This window comes from Petaurus breviceps, unplaced genomic scaffold, assembly GCF_028583685.1.
Source record: "Petaurus breviceps papuanus isolate PSGF00001 unplaced genomic scaffold, PetGlider_PUasm1.0 91133, whole genome shotgun sequence".
Classification (NCBI taxonomy): Eukaryota; Metazoa; Chordata; class Mammalia; order Diprotodontia; family Petauridae; genus Petaurus; species Petaurus breviceps.
In genome coordinates, this window is record NW_027187419.1 from 67517665 (window position 1) to 67535535 (window position 17871).

General features: G+C 36.5%; 1 protein-coding gene across 1 annotated transcript in view; it reads left to right on the forward strand.

The window, feature by feature from the left end:
- Window positions 1-17871, forward strand: part of BRCA2 (BRCA2 DNA repair associated) — a 91317-nt gene that overhangs the window by 9758 nt on the left and 63688 nt on the right. Inside the window, exons 3-7 of the mRNA XM_069080508.1 lie at window positions 7735-7849; window positions 10317-10366; window positions 10465-10505; window positions 10863-10974; window positions 13327-13376. Coding sequence (XP_068936609.1) covers window positions 7735-7849; window positions 10317-10366; window positions 10465-10505; window positions 10863-10974; window positions 13327-13376 — 368 coding nt within the window. The remainder of the gene's footprint in view (window positions 1-7734; window positions 7850-10316; window positions 10367-10464; window positions 10506-10862; window positions 10975-13326; window positions 13377-17871) is intronic.

The following is a 17871-nucleotide window of genomic DNA, read 5'->3' on the forward strand; positions in this document are numbered from 1 at the left end:
ATGAAGCCTCCAGTTTGTAAAAACTTTGTAATTTACAATCACAATTTTCTAACATCTTAGACTTTTTTGCATTTTAATTTGTACCAAGTGTTTTCCTTAGTACCTGAACAGTGTTAATTTGAAGGTCTAAGTTCACTCATATTGCAGTTATTAGAGGGACAATCGTGGTCAGTTTTCCTGAGTAATGAATCTGCCTACTATGTGGGTGACTTTAGGAAATTTTGGATGGGATGACTTCTAAAGGAATTTACTAACACTAAAAATTACTTTTTGTCTGCCTTAGTAGGCATGTGCACATATTTATTAAACACATTCCTTATTGATAAGACAAATACATTTTAAGTTTTTTCCCCAAATTTAACACCATTTTAAAATATTAAACACATTAGTACTAGAAATGCTTAATGATTTTCATATCTATTTCCTTGAGTAACCCACTTAATCTTAATCAACATATCAAGCTGAGATTTTGCTTGATCTGTTTTTCATCATTTGTTGTACTTGGAGCATTCATTGTCTAGTTTTATAATTAAAAATCACTATTCAGGGCTTCACTACTTAGACAAAATAAAGATGAACTTGGCAAGAAGAAAAAGACATCTGAGATGAGGAACACAGGAAAAGAAAGAGCTTTTGCTAAATAACCTCAGATTTTTTTTAGTGGCTATGAAGCAAGGTTCTTAGTTTAAATGGTGGGAAAAGACTTGGAGAAGCCCCTGTGATAGTGTTGGGTTGTGTAAAAGAATTGCCTTGCCATCGTGAGGGTCCATCCGAGATCATGTAACAGACTTGTAGTGGACCCAGTCAGTGTGAGATTCAGGATTTCCCCAGCTTTGTTAAACTCATAAGAAGGAACGAAGGCAGTGGGTTGTGGGAATAATCTAAGCTGTAATTTGGAAAGGCAAACACTTCCATTAGATGAACCTACTATGTGCAAAGTTCCGGGGATACAAACACAAAAATAGTGCTCTCCTTACCCACTGGAAAGAGTTTCCTTTTTGTTGTGGGAGACATATAAATGAATTTTTTATCCCCTAAACACACATTGTTATACAAATATGAAAATGAAATAGTCATAACCTATTCATGACTTCTCATGGATGCATTTCTTATTTTTTTGTCCTCTTATAAATTCCCCTCAGAGAATTTACCAACGATGCAGGAGTATGTCCTCTAGGTCTCTTTTACATTGATAAATACAGGTACAGCATTGAGGCTATTGTTTGTTAGCATAATTTCTTTGACAAAGGAATGAGCTTCATAAACCTACTTTTTAAAATGTAAATTTTATTTATCTCACCTACATTTCCTAATTTATTCTTTCCTTCTCCCTCTCACAGAGAGACAGCCCTTAAAAGGAGGGGAGGGGGAAGTTTGGCAAAATTAGCTAATACTTCAAAAAAGGCTTATATTATCTGCCATGTTTCACAGTTGTAGTCCTTCTTGTCTGAAAAAGAGGGGGAGGTGCTTTCTGATATCACTTTGAGGACAAGCTTATTCTTTGTATTTTGAGTTTTCATTGTCAATTGAATTATCATTGATATTGTGTATATTATTTTCCTGGTTGTGCTCATTTCAGTTTGAATCTGTTTATATGTCTTCTAGTGTTTCTCTATATTCATTCTTTTTATCACTTCTTTCAGCATAATAGCATTCTGTTATATTCCAGTACCTCTTTAATGCTAGTGCATTTTCTTTGTTGATTAGCTCCAATTTATCCTTCATATATTTTGTTTGAACATTGTTATTTGCATATTCTCCTCCATTAGACTGTAATTTTGAGTTGAGAGGAGGAACTATCTTTTACCTTTCTTTATATTCCCACTGCTTGGGACACATAAAAGGCACTTAATAAATCCTTTTTAACTGACTGACTTTTAGCTATTTCTGCTTCAAAGAGCATCTACTTCATTTTCAGTTCTTTGCTCCTACAAAAGATGTACCTCTATTTTAGTGTATATCGGGCCCTTCTTTTTGATACTGAACTGCTATAAATATTTTTGTACAAATAGTCCTTTCCCCTTTTCTCTTATCTCTTTGGGATACAGACCTAGTATGGGTCAGAGTATGCAGTTTTATAGCTCCTTGGGCCAAGTTCCAAATTGTTGTCCGGAATGGTTGGACTAATTCACAACTCCCCCCACAATGCATTTAATGTCCCAATTTTTTGCACATTCTGTCCAACATTCATCATTTTCCTTTTTTGTCATGTTACCAGTTTGATAGGTATGAGGTTGTATTATCTCAGGGTTCTTTTAATTTGTATTTCTGTTATCAGTCATATAGAGTATTTTTTTCATGTGAATATTAATAGCTTTGATTTCTTTTTTAAACTGCCTATTCATATCCTTTGATCATTTATCAACTGGGGAATGGCTCTTATTTTTATAAATTTGGCTCAGTTCTCTATATATTTGAGAAATAAAGCTTTTGCCAGAGAAACTTGTAAAATTTTTTCCCCATTTTCTTATTTTCCTTATAATTAATTTCATTTTTGCAAAAGCTTTTTAATTTCACTTAATCAGAATTTTCTTTTACTTTCTGTAATCCTCTCTGTCTCTTATTTTATCATAAACTCTTCTCTTAGCCATAGATCTGACAGGTCCATTTTTCCATTCTCTCCGAATTTACTTATGATATCACCCTTTATGTTTAAATCATTTGGCCATTTTGACCTTGTCTTGGTATATGGTGTGAGATGCTGGTCTATACCTTCTAGTATCTGCCAAACTGCTTTCCAGCCTTTCCAGCAAGTTTTTTGTCAAGTAGTGAGTTTTTGTCACCAAAATTTACATCTTTGGGTTTATCAAGCACTAGATTACTATGATCATTTACTACTGTGTATTATGTACCTAATCTATTTTACTCATCTACCACCCTATTTCTTAGTACTAGATTGTTTTCATGATTACTGCTTTGTAATATAGTTTGAAATCTGTAACTGCTAGAAAAAAAACCATTTTTTTCCATTGGTTCCCCTGATATTCTTGACCTTTTATTCTTTCAGATGAATTTTGTTACTATTTTTTTCTAGCTCTTTAAAATAATTCTTTAGTTTGATTGGGATGGCACTGAATAGATACATTAACCTAGGTAGCGTTATCATTTTTATTATATTGGCCCAGCCTACCCATGAGCAGCTAATATTTTTCCAGTTGTTTTAGATCTGTCTTTATTTGTGTGAAAAGTGTTTTCTAATAGTTTTCCTATAGTTCCCAGATTTGGCTTGGTGGGTAGAGTCCCAAGTATTTTACATTATCTGCAGTTATGTTAAATGGGATTTTACTTTATCTCTTGCTGCTGGGTTTTGTTGGTAGTATATAGAAATGCTGATAATTTATGTGGGTTTCTTTTATATCCTGCAACTTTGCTGAAGTTGTTAATTGTTTCCACTAGTTTTTAGTTGGTTCTAAAAGTATGCTATCATATTATCTGCATAGAATAATACTTTTTGTTTCCTCATTGCCTATTCTAATTCCTTCAATATCTTTTTCTTGTCTTATTGCTATAGCTAACATTTCTAGGACAATAAAAGTGGTGATAATGGACATCTTCTCTTTGCTTCTGATCTTACTGGGGAGGTTTCAAATAATGCTTGCTCTTGGTTTTAGGTAGATAGTGTTTAGCATTTTAAGAAAAGTTCCATCAATTCCTATTCTTTCTAATGTTTTTAGTAAGAATGGCTATTGTATTTTATCAAAGACTTTTTCTGTAACTATTAATATAATCACATGATTTTTATTATTGATATAGTCAGTTATGCTAATAATTTTCCTAATATTGAACCTGGTATAATCCCACCTGGTCATAGTGTATGATCTTTGTGATAAATTGCTGTAATCTCCTTGCTTAGTGTTTTATTAACATTTTTGCATTCTGTTTTTGCTTTCCCTGGTTTAAGTAGCAAAACCATATTTGTGTCATAAAAGGAGTTTGATAAGACTCCTTCTTTACCTATTGGTCTTTGGACCAATTTAGATATAAGTGAGGTTCAAATGTTGCCCTCCTCCTCCATTTTCCAATCCATTATAAAAGTTCTTCCTTGAGTACCTCTTTTATGTGAGATAATTTTCCTCATTCTCCCTCTCCATTCCCCCTTTTCCCAGGGCATTTTTTTTCTCTCCTATCCATATTTTTTAAGTCATCCTAACATAATGCACTCATTTCCTTACCCTCTTTCTACGTAGAAGCTTTCTGATTGCTATAATAATGGCAAAGTTCTTTGGAGACACTTGTATCATCTTTCCATATAGAATGGTAAGCAATTTATAACTTTGAATTCCATGTGAGTTCTCTTTCATGTTTAACTTTTTATATTTCTCTTGAATCTTGTATTTGAAAGTCAAATTTTCTATTGAGCTCTGGTCTTTCCATCAGGAATGCTTGAAAGTCCTTTGTTTTATTAAATGTCCATTTTTTTCCTTTGAAGCATTTGACTCAGTTGACTAGGTTATTCTTGCTTGTGATCTCAACTCTTTTGCTTTCTGTAATATCATATTCTAAGCCCTCCCCACCTTTAATGTTATAGCTGCTAAATCTTGTGTGATCCTGACTGTGGCACAATGGTATCTGAATGGTTTGTTTTTGTGTGTTTGACTTGGGAGCTCTGGAATTTGGCTATAATATTCTGGGCATGTCTTTCAGGAGGTGACCAGTGGATTCTTTCAGTTTTTATTTGACCCTCTGGCTCTAGGATATCAGAGAAATTTTCTTTGATAATTTCTTGAAATATGATATCTAAGCTCTTTCTTGGATCATGGCTTTCAGGTAATCCAGTAATTCTTAAATTATCCCTTCTCATTTTACTTTCCAGGTCAATTGTTTGTCCTGTGAGAGATTGCACATTTTCTTCTATTTTTTTTTTCATTCTTGTGACTTTGATTCTTTCTTGAAGTCTCTTGGAATCATTATCCTCAAATTACCCAGTTTTAATTTTTAAGATATATTTTCTTCAGTGAGCTTTTGTACAGCTTTTTCCATATGACTAATTCTGTTTTTTTTTTAAGGTTTTATTTTTCTTCAGTATTTTTTTGTGCCTCTTTTACCAAGCTATTGTTTTTTTCATAATTTTCTTCCTATGCTTTCATTTCTTTACAGAATTTTTACTCTGGCAACCTTATTTCATTTTGGAAATTCTTTTTTTAGCTCTTCTAGGAATTCTTGTTAGGCAAAAGCCCAATTCACATTTTTCTTTGAGGCCTTGTTTATAGCAGTTTTGGCTTCAGAGTCTTCTTCTGAGTTTGTGTCTTGATCTTCCTTGTCACCACAGTAGCTTTTGATGGTCAGATGTTGTTGTTAATGACATTATTTGCTCATTTTTCCATCCTATTTCTTTAGTTGGAACTTTATGTTAATGTTGGGCTCTCTTCCTGGCATAGTTGAGGGAGGGGCACTATCTCAAGCTTCAGGCTTTTATTTGTACTGCTTTTTTGAGGACTGCTTCTGGGGATTTGGAAGTTTTCAGGGCTTCCAAAGTGGTGTGATCTGGGAAGAGGTGTGGTCACCATTCTCTTGGTCTACACTCTGGTCCTGAGCCAGGAAGGGCTTGTGATTCTTTGGGAGTACAATTTATACAGTTCCTCAGGGTCCTTGATCACTGGAAATGATACTGCCCCTCAGGACTTCTCCCTTTTGACTACAAGTGCACCACTCTGCCCTTGAACTATAACCCTGAAATGGGTATAGGCAGCAGAGTTGTCAAATAGCTCCTGGCCCTGAACCCAGTGCTAACACAGAGGTCCCCTGTAATCTCTTTCTTACCAGTTGTCACATTCCCTTCCTGTGTCTTGCTTGGGAGTTTCTGAAGCAGCTGCTGCTTCTGTTACCACTGTCTAGCCCCACCTCTGGTGTTTCATCCATGTGGGCTCAAGGCCAGTCTCCACTCTGTGTCTCTCTCTTTCTCATCTTCTGTGTTAGACTGGAAGAATGGCTCACACTGACCTTTTGTTGGCTTTGCCAACTCCAGAATTCAGTTTGAGATGTTATTTTAAAGTGGTTTGGAGGGGAATTTGGGGTTGTTATTTGTCCTTCATTTTCAAAGAGGACTGCCATTAAAGAGGTGATTGCCATGACACATCCATGAATTGGCTTTAAGTGAGGGAGGGCTGTACAAAGCCACCAGACTTACTCTGGAGCCATCTGAGTCTGATGGTGAGATATAGATCAGTATGACTGGAAATGACCCTGGATGCAATGGGAGACCTGGGCCTTTTTAAGCTAAGGTCTTTAACAGGGCTCAGTTTGACTGAGGCAGCTCCCATTCAATGACTAGGCAACGAAAGAAATGAGGCAGAGAATGACCTCTTTACCTAGTCCAAAAGAAAAAAAAAAAGGTAAATATGGGAGGGAAGGATGCTCAGGGTTTCTGATCAAAACAGAAACAAGTGCTATTTACATTCCTATCTTTTTTTTTCTTTAAATGGGTCACTGATGAAGTATTTGAGTGTTACGCTCCTAACTCCATTTTTCCCTTAAGTTTTTATTGCATTTTTGCATAGCATGATGATTTTTAGGAATGTATAGGTTACATTATATAGCAGAGCTGACTATTACTCTCCTTGTCTTATATCCCATTTGGCTCCAGTTCTTCCATATAGCTGACAAAGTGATTTTTCCAAATTTCACTTCTGCTACTGCCCCACCTCTTCTTCACTGTCTGCTCCATTGGCTCCATGTGACCTCTGGGATCAAATGCACAATTTTCTGTTTGACTCCTAAAGCTCTCCACAACCTGGGTCCTTCCCTTCCAGTCTTCTACATATTCCTTCCTTCCATTAGTTCTCTGGTCTAGCCATACTAAGCCACTTGCTGTACCTCCCATGTGATGCTGTATTTCTTCTCAGTGCCTTTGCATTGGCTATTCCACATGTCTGGAGCATGTTCTCACTCTACCTTTGCCTCTCAGGATCCCTGGGCTCCTCAACATGCAGCTCAAGCACCACCTGCTGCCAAAGCCTTTCCTTATCTCTTCTCCCATCATCCTCCCCTCAAAACTTAGTTTGTAAAATACCTAAGTATGTGCATGTTGTTTCCTTCCAGGAGAATGTAAACCCCTTAAGGAGAGAAACTATTTTGGTTTTGCCTTTGTATCCCCAGCACTTAACCCAGTCAGTGCCTGGCTTATTTGGTCTCTTAAAACTTAAACTCCTCATCTTTCCCTCTAAAACTTCTCACATTTAACTTTCGTGGTTTTGGTACCTCTAAGCTTCTAATGACCTAGTCTTGTAACTTAAGTCATTTTTTACTCCTCTCTCCTTCCCTCTCCTTCATATCCATTTAGTAGTTAAGTCCTTCAATGTTTCTTTCTTTAATATACTTCATCAGTCCTCACCTTTCCATGCCTGCTATCATTCTAGTAGTGCAGGCCCTCATTATATGGACTACATAATTGTTTGGACTATTGTGTAAGCACTTCCTGAATGATCTCTTTGACACCTGTCTTCCTTTCCATTCCATCCTTCACACGCTGCCAAAATAGTCTTTCTAATCCCCTGATCAAGTCAATTCACAAACCTTGCAAGGAAACTAATTGTGGGTAATGTCTGCCAGATTTTATTCAGATTGTCAAGAAGCCTGAAGTAACCTTCAGAAATTGTCATTATTCTATTCCTCTGCCTTTGTGCCAGTTGAACCACTCCAGATAAATGAGAATCTCTCCTAATTTTAAAGACTTCTAGAGAGGAAACATTAATAGTCCTTAACAGTGCTAATTGTAATTATTTTGTTATGTTGCAGGTAAGGATAATGCAGTTGATAAAGAATTTAGGAAAAGTCATTGCATAATGAAGACCAAATTAGGTCAAGCAAATGATGTCACCAGCCCACCTCTCAGCGCTTGTCTCAGTGAAAGGTATGATGAAGCTATGAATATGAAATGAAATGCTTTCTTGCATTTGATTTGCTTTGGTTTTTTTACATGATTGTCTCAGTAACATTTTAACCAGCATACAGAGTGCTAAAGTTATATTATTGAAGAATAATGTTCTGTGAACCCAAAGATCACAGCTATTGGGACAAGAACTTACTATTTGATAAAAAATATTTGGGAAAATTGGAAAAGAGTCTGGCAGAAACTATATATAGAGCAACAATTGACACCAAATTTAAAGCAAATCAAGCTCTGTTTTAGACATATAGGGTGACACTTAAGCAGATGAGAGGGACCAGGAAGAAATTACTGTAAGGTCTTTCATGACTAAAAATGAGATAGAGGTTCAAAAGAAGCAAAATGGACGATTTTGATTACATGAAATTAAAAATATTTTAAGCAAACAAAACCAATGCAGTTAAAATTAGAAAAGAAACAAAGGGGGAAAAATCTTTGTAGCAAATTTCCTTGATAAAGGTCTCATTTTAAAACCTATAGGGAACTAATTCATATTTGTAAGAATTAGCCATTCACCAACTGATAAACATTCAAAAGATATGAACACTCTATTCATTGTATACTATCAATGGTATAGTATATAATATCAATATACTATATCAATAGTACAGACCCAGTGATAACATTAATCTTGTACTGGCTTGTGACAGCAGCTTGTTAAATTTTTGGTGTGAGCATTTATCCTTGGAAATGAGCAAATACCACACATCAGTGCTTGATTTATTGTTTTGTTGATTGTTTAGATTTAAGAAAGTGATGGAGAAAATGTTAATCATGCAGATTAAAAAACTTTAAAATGTGCTGACCGTTTTTGGAAATTCAGTTGTTAAAACATTTACCATCACCCCTTTCTTGTACCCCAAAGAAATCAAAGACAAAAGACCCATATGCAAAAATATTTATAGCACCTCTTTTTGTGTTGCCTCAATCGATTGGGGAATGGCTGAACAAGTTATGGAATATATGTGTAATGTAATACTCTTTTGCTACAAGAAATGATGAAGGGAGTGGCAGCTAGGTATGCAGTGAATAGAGTACAGGCCCTGGAGTCAGGAGGACCTGAGTTCAAATCTGGTCTCAGACACTTAACACTTACTAGCTGTGTGACCTTGGACAAGTCATGTAACCCCAATGGCCCTGCCTTCTGCCTTTCAAAAAGCAAAAAAAAAAAAATGAAAGGGACAGTTTTAGAGAAACCTGGAAAAACTTGTATAAAATTGCAGCAGAGTGAAATGAACAGAAACGGGAATACAGGTTATATACTTGTCATGATAAAAATCTGTGATAAAGAGAAACTGAGGCACAAAGTTCTGAACATGATCAGTTTATTAGCAAGGCTAGCAGTTGCCTATAAATGGAATCCAAGGCTCCTCAGTAATCAGGGATAGAACTGATAGGTAGATCATCACTTTTAGAGTATTTACACAGTTACTATTTTTAATTTCACTTCTGATTGGTAGATGCCTTCTTACATATCATGATGTTCCTCACCAGGTAGTATAACATGCCCTAACTTGCATCCTTTGAAAGGTCTCATGTTGGCAATTTTGGGATTGGGGGGCAGGGGAAAAGGACAGGAGGCTTGTATTTTACGTGCTAGTATTTAGGGATGGGTTTAGAACCTTTGTGGTTAGAAAGCACTGAGAAAAATGAGGCACCTAAAATTGTTTTCCTCTTGCAAATGTTGTCAGGCAGCTTACAGGATGTGGATGGCAAGCCACAAAGGTGTAAGAAGGTACCTAAAGTTAGAGGCTTAAAGAGCGCAGACTCAGTCAGTGAGGGAACCCAACCAATACATAATCAGTTGATCAAATCCAGTGACATAGAGTGGAAATCTTATTAAGACTCAATTACCATACACTAATGATCAATTCCATATTATCACAACAATGTCGTTAAGACAAATTACTTTTTTTTTTTAAGTTTTTGGAGGGAGAAGGTAGAGCAGTTGGGGTTAAGTGACTTGCCCAAGGTCACACAGCTAGTTTTTTTTGTGTTAAGTGTCTGAGGTCATATTTGAACTCAGGTCTTCCTGACCCCGGGGCTGGTGTTCTATTTATTCACTGCACCACCTAGCCACTTCTAAAACAAATTACTTTGAAAGCCTTAGGGACACAGAACAGAGTGACCAACCACAGTTTCAGAAGGTTCATGATGACAGATGCTAACACCTCCAGATGGAGAGGTAATAGACTCAGCGTATGGATGGAGACTTTGTATTTGGAAATGGCCAATTCTATAATTTGTTGAGTACAGTTTATTTCTATTTTTCAATACTGTAGATTTGATAGCTGTTATACCTAGGCTTCTTAAATCTTAAAAATTTAGATTGTTAGGTACTATGTTATAATTTTGTTGTAATTTAAATATTATACAATGCAGTTTCTTTCTAGTTGTCTATTGAATAATCTGAGTGGTTTTATATTTTTAGTCCAGTGGTTTTACAAGGCCCATACAGAACTCCACGGAGGGAAAAACCTGGTATGAATAGCCTAATTGTTTGTATGTTTTTTTTTAAGCACATTTTTATATTTGTTAAAATATCTGGTGGCTTAATAACGTTTTCCTCCATTTTTTAGTGGCATATGGAAACTTGTTTTATACCCCTAAACTAATGAAGGTAAGTATTATTTTAATTGTTAATAATATGAGTATTTGGCAATTTATTGTATTGTATTTGGCAATAATTTGTATTTTCCAAGATTCTCCATGCAGATATTTTTAATCTTCATTGCATTTCTTTAAATTAATTACCATTTGTTAATAAGGCAAATATGTATCTCATCTTAAAATTGTGTATCTGGAAGATACCAAGATTGTGTCATATAGAACCTTTCAGGGCTGAAGCTCATTTTTTTCACAAGAGGCTGTTACATACACACACACACACGTATATGTGTGTGTATTTAAATATGTATGCACATGTGCATATATGTGTTTATAAATATACGTGTATCATCTTTTTTTCTCCTTTTAGGTTAATACACCGAAACACATTTCTGAAAGTCTAGGAGCAGAGGTGGATCCAGATATGTCTTGGTCTAGCTCTCTGGCCACTCCTCCCACCCTCAGTTCAACTGTGCTAATTGGTAATGTTATCCAAAATGTATTGTATGGTGAAAAACAGAACAAGTACAAAGTAATGCTGCCCCCTCAAAAAAAAAATTAAAAACAGTAATGTTCTGTCTAAGTGGTGGAGCTAGTGAATGTAACCTAGTTCTCTGGGCTTCCTTCAGCAGGCTATTTCTCTGAAGCTGCTTCTGGGGGTTTTGGGGAATGCTATATATGATGTTAACTGCATGAAGAACATTATTTTGACTCTCAAATAGGCTCTAAATTTGGATATTTATTTCTTACCCCGCGAGCCTCAAAGGATGTGATCTGATATATGTGAATTATTTAGATGTTTGAAGGCAATATCTTCCTACTAGAATAAAACAAATTGTAAAGGCCTAAAGATTTGAAAAGGGGCAGAGTCAGAGCAGATTGTTGACAGAATAGTGAAGTCAGAAAGGGGTTTAGGAGGAAAGAGAGTAAACTTAATTTGAGGTGTTGGTGAGACATCTGGGTATAAATGGTCAGTATATGAGAATGGTTAGTATATGATGGTTAGATATATGAAAATTCCAGTGTGGACCTCAGTAGAAAGGTCAAGCCTAGAAGGCTAAATTTGGAAGCCTTCTCACAGAGAATAGTTGAAGCTGTGGGGAACAGTGAGATGGTGAGGGTAGAGAGTGCAGAGGGAGAAGGCAACAAAAGACAGGAATTTGGGGCAGAGTATGAAAAGCTCTCAGAGGATTCCGAAACAGAATCTTGAGATATGTGGTATGTCTAAAACCAAAGGATGGAAAATATCTAGTGGAAGTGGTTGCGTTGCTCATCAGGGTCGAAAGCTTTGGGAAGGAAAGTCAAGGAGGCTGAGTCTAAACCAAAAGACCGTTCACTGGCTTTGATATTAGGAGCTCTGTGGTGACTTTGGTAGAAGCAACTAGAATGGTTAGGAGGAGAGTGAATTGCAGAAGCCAAGGAGAGTAGAGGGGATTGAAGTGAAATTTTAAGAGATTGAGAAGAGATTGGTTTTTGGGGGTTTTTTTTGGGGGGGGGGTGGCCTTACTTCATGGAGGGGGGAAAGGTAGGGCAACTGGAGTTAAGTGACTTGCCCAAGGTCACACGGCTAGTGAGTGCTAAATGTCTGAGGCCAGATTTGAACTTAGATCCTCCTGACTCCAAGGCTGGTGCTCTATTCACTGTGCCACCTCGCCACCCCAAGAGATTTAATTTATTGGAGTTGCAGGGTATAGAAAACATCTTCAAGTAGTTTAACAGTGTAGGAGAAAAAGGAAATGGAACTATGACTGTTTGGGATATTAGGATCAAGGGAAACCTATTGCTAGGATTGGGGAGATTTTACCATGATTTAAAAGTAGATAGGAAGGAGCAGTAGCCAAAAAGAGGTTGAATAAAAGATCAAGTGATAGATTGTTTGTAAAACACTTGATAAACTGTAAAGCATTGTATAAATATGAAGTGTTTGAAGAGGAGGAGGAGGATCAATCAGAGAAGTGGGTATGGCTACTAGAAAATTGCTTTTAGTTCCTAATAGGGAAATTTTATTTTTTGTGATAGGTAAGAAGAGAGAATGGGTGATGATAGCTAACATTTACATAGCATCTATTATGTTCTAGGCACTATAGTAAGTACTTTATAATTATTATCTAATTTGATCCTTATAACAATCCTGGGAGGTAGGTGAATGAGGCAAACAGGAGTTAAGGGGTTAAGTGACTTGCCCAGGATTCTACAGCTATGATGAAATGTCTGAAGTGTCTGAAGCTAGATTTGAACCAAGAGTTTCCTGACTCCAGACTCAGTGCTTTGTTCCCTCTGCACCACATTCCAGTGGATGATGTTGCTAAGAATTTGGAGTCTCATTCTTAGGGAATAGAAGGCTCATGTATGTGTGAGATCAAGGTGTAGTTGAGCACTTGAAGAGAACTGAAAAGGTTTGGCATGTGTGGAGTGGGAGAAGAGTTGAGTTGAATGGCCACTTGCTGGTATGAGGCACTTTTGATTTGTGGTAGGTTAAATAGGGCACATCTGTGACCCAGGAGCACAGCAACCAAGAAATATAAATCGAGTTTCTTTCAGAATTGCTTCTCTCTCTCTCACTGCCTACCAGACAAATGTTTGTTTATTACGCCATGAGGACAATTGTCCACATTACCTTTTCTGACTATTAACAGTCTTATATAAAATTTTTATTTTTGCTTTTTGGAGGGCAGTTGGGGTTAAGTGACCTGGCCAAGGTCACACAACTAGTTTTTGTGTTAAGTGTCTGGGGTCGGATTTGAACTCAGGTACTCCTGACTCCAGGGCCAGTGCTCTATTCACTGCGCCACCTAGCCACCCCTCTTATATAAAATTTAATGTTTTTCTTTCAGTCAGGGATGGTCAGACTTCTGGAGCTAGGATTCCTAATGACACTGCAATTGTAAGTATATTTTACAAATTTGTGGTATACTGTTTTCCTTTGTACTGCTTGTATAGTACATTTATATCTTCAGTAATTAAATTATGATGGAGTCACCAATAGCCATTGAATTGAAAAAATTTAAATTCTCAATCTAGTAGAATTATGTAAACAAAAGAAATTCAAATGAACAAAATTTTAGTTATGTTTCAAAATACAACCCGTCGCCAAATAGGTTCCTGACCATTTTCATAAATGGTAGCTTTAAAAAAATTAATGCCTTTTATTCATTAAAGTAATTTTTTTCCAGTGAACAAAAATCTTGCTTTCACTTCTTTCTCCCCTGCCCTCATGTAAGAAAGAAAATTAAAATGAAACTCTTACAACAAATAGTCAGTCAAGCAAAACTTCATTGGCCATGTCCTAAAGATAAATGTCCCTTTCTGTATCCTGTGTCCATCACCTCTCTGTCAGTTTATTTTTTTTTATTTTTTTTTTAAAGCAATTGGGGTTAAGTAACTTGCTCAAGGTTACACGGCCAGTTATTTCTGGGTGTGGTGCTGAGTATCTGAGCCCGGATTTGATCCAGGTCATCCCGACACTGGAGCCGGTGCTCTTACTCGCTGAGCTACCTGGCCGCCCCTCTCTCTGTCAGTTTAGATTTTTTTTTTAATTAATATGCATGCTGCAAAGTATAGCCCCCAGCCAAATGGCTTCCTGGACAGTTTCATAAATAGTAACTTTAAAAAATATTAAGTTATTTACTAAAATAATTTTTAATTAACAAAAATATTACTTTCTATCCTTTCCCCCCCCCCCCAATAAAAAAGAGAAAAAAAAACTCATACCAAATGTGCAGTCAATCAAAACAGCATATCTTTTGACCACTTATCAATTGGGGAATGGCTCTTATTTTTATAAATTTTAATCAGTTCCCTATATATTTAGAAGTGAGACCTTTATTAGAGAAATTTGTTACAAAGTGGTTTTTTTTCCCATTTAACTGCTTCTCTTATAATTTTAACTTCATTGGTTTTGTTTGTACAGAATCTTTTCATTTTTATGTGATTGAAATTATCCATTTTTTCTCCTCTGAACCTCATTTTGTCTTGTTTGGTCATGAAATTTTCCCCTTTCTATAGTGGACTCTTCACTCAACATCTATGGTTCCCACATTTATCATATATTTGCCTACTTTGTTCTTTTACTCATGTATGTTATATAACATTCTGTGTCATTTTAATTGATCTCTATTTCTTAACCATTACCAAATCATTTTGGTATACCCAGTATACCCAACATGATGGCTCTGTAGTATAGATTGAGATGTGGTTAGGCTGGGCCTCTCCTCTCCCTTTTATTTTTTAAATTTCCCTTTTGATTTTCACTTATTATTTCTCCAGATGTATTTTGTTATTTTTTTCTAGTTCTACAAAATAATCCTTTGGTAATTTGGTTGGCATATCACTGAATAAGTAAATTAATTTAGGCAGTATTTCTTAGTGTAATAGATCAACCTACCCACGAGCAATTAATATGTCTCCAATTATTTAGGTTTCTCTATTACTAAAAAGAATGTTTTGTACTTGTATTTATATAATTCCTGTGTCTTCATAGGTAGGCTCCCAAGTATTTTATGTACTCTAGTTATTTTAAGAAAGATTTCTCTTTTATCTCTTCCTGCTGGGTTTTGTTACTAATATGAAAATGCTGATGATTTATATGGATTTTATTTTGTTGTCATTATTTCAGCTAATTTTATAGTTAAACTTCTCGGGTTTTCTAATTAAGCCATTATATGACCTGCTTAAAAAAGGGTTATTTTTGTTTCCTTTTTGCCTTGCTCTTATCCAGATTAGTTGTTTTCATTTTAGAAGACTTGTGTGCCTGATATATAGTCTCTCTTTTATTTCTCTTGTGCTATGCTGCCTCCCTACTTTGTCCATCCTGTAAGAACATGATTAACTGTGTAAAGTGTATAGAAGTTTTACTACAATGGAAAGCAATGTTAGGTTATAAGCAATATGCTGATTACACATAGTGCCTGTGTACTGATGTTTCAGGCTTTTTACAGTGAATTCTACATATTTATTGAGTGTTGACTTCTAATTCCCTTCTTACTGTGTCACTCTATAGCATACATACTTCAGGGTTGGGTTTCCTTTCTCTCAGTTGCCATGTTCATTAAATCTCCCATTTAGGCTTCAACCGTGGTCAGTAGTCAGGATTGCTTTCTTCATTGCCAGGGCTTGGCAAGTCCCATATTTTTCCCCCATTAAAGGGAGAAGAGATATTGGGGCTCTGACTGGATCCATAAACAAGAAGAAACTTCAGAGCAGTTAGAGATTGCCTGGGCCTTTTTTGTCTGAAGATTGAGGGCTCCATAAAACAGCTGCCCTAGTATACTTGTCAGGGGACAGCTAGGCAATAATATAACTTTCTGGTTTTTTTGTTTGGTTGTTTTTTTTAATAGGAATTATCTTGTGGGGAAGTTTTCCTTTTCTCCCTTGTAATTTTTGTCACTTTGGCTTTTTTTTTTTTTCAATTTGAGTTGGTGAACCTGGGAATTAGACTGACATTCACTTTTTTCCTTTGCCATCATGTTGGAAGTCCCAAATGACCAATGGAATTTAAAGTGATACATAAAATGATAGAAAAGAATAGTTTGAGCCAAATGCTTTTTGAGGTCAGGGGAATAAAAGTTTATTATTAATTGGCCCAAATATTTTTAAATGTTTGAGCAGAGAACTTTAAATACTGGTGTTGCCTAAGCACTGTTTGGGTGAATGGAAAAGGACTTCTTGCATTGTATAGTAGGTTGAGCTTTAGGACTGATCGTCCTTTCTAAAGCAGATATGGAATAATGGGTTTTTTGTAAAGCCTTATTAAAATAATGTGCTTTTAAAACACTGAAATCAAGATTATCTTACAGGACATGTAGTCACCATAGGGATGGAAACCAATAGGCATAAATTTATCCTCTGGTACTACTCATGTCAAAGACATGTTTGCCTGGCACCAGGCTTGCCATCAGGAGACAGCAATTCCATCCCCGGCTGTTCTGCTAGGAAACTTTTATGGAATAGTGATATTAATAATAATAGTAATACAAATAGTATTAATAATAGGAATATTAATAGTATTTATGGAGTGCTTTAAAATTTTCCAAGTGCTTACAATATTATTTCATTTTATCCTTTTTTAAATTTTATTTTATTTTTTGCTTTTTTGGAGGGGGGAGGATAGGGCAATTAGGGTTATGTGACTTGCCCAATGTCACATGGCTAGTTTATTTTTGTGTCATATGTCTGAGGCTGGATACAAACCCAGGTCCTACTGACTCCAGGGCCAGTGCTCTACTCACTGCGTCATTTTATTCCTATAACAACCCTGGGAAGCAGATGCTATTTTTATCCCCATTTTATAGATAGGGAAAACTGAGTCAAGCAGTTTAAGTGACTTGCTGTGATAGTAATGGCAATTAAAGATTCCCCTGTATTGGCTTGGTTTTCAAACTGATTGTGTTAAAACCCAGAGCTTGTTAATCCCACCTGTGAGATGGACTTGTTGATGTGAAAAGAGAGTCCTGAACTGGGAGCAAAACCCTCTCCCAGGATTTCTTTAAACATACAACAAGAAAATCCTTCTTCAGGGCTTCTGAACCAACAGAAGGGTTCCCAGACCCCTGCAACAACAGCACTGTCCTTCACCAGTGGACAGTATTCACTCTGTCTGCAGGACAGTCTCCAGACCCCTGCAACAACAGCACTGTCCTTCACCAGTGGACAGTATTCACTCTCTGTCTGCAGGACAGTCTCAGGGCTTCTTAACCAAAAGCCAGGTTCCAGGACTTCTTCAACAGGACAGTCTTTCACCAGTGGACAAATCTGGCAAAACAACATCAAAACAGACAGACAAAGTACCAGCAAAACAGCCATGTCTCCTCAGTCCTTGGCAGCTCAGGGGTCAGGTCTCAAAAGTCCAGGGTGATTCAAAGCGGCACTCAACAATCCTCTCAGTCTCTCTCTCTGCCTCCACGTGGGTGCTGCTTCCAAAAAGATCTTCTGCCTCCCTCTTGTCTCTCCAAATCTACGTCACCAGCTCCTCCCAGTTCAAGACTCTCTTTTCACATCAACAAGTCCATCCCACAGGTGGGATTAACAAGCTCTGGGTTTTAACACAATCAGTTTGAAAACCAAGCCAATACAGGGGAATCTTTAATTGCCATTACTATCACACTTGCCCAGGATTACATAGCTAATAATTGTCTTAGACAGGATTTGAAGTCTGGTCTTTCTTATTTCAAGTCTAGCACACTCTTATTTATGCCACTTAGCTGCCTAATGAGCAACTTTTGGGATAAGATTCCCCATTTTATGGGTTTTGTGTCTTTAGCACCAAGCACAGTGCTTGGAATATAGTAGATGCTTAATTAACTCTTGTTAATGCAAGCAATCTTCTACTCTGAATCTTCCTAGAGAAGACATGGATTAGGAATTGGGACTTCACTTGAAAT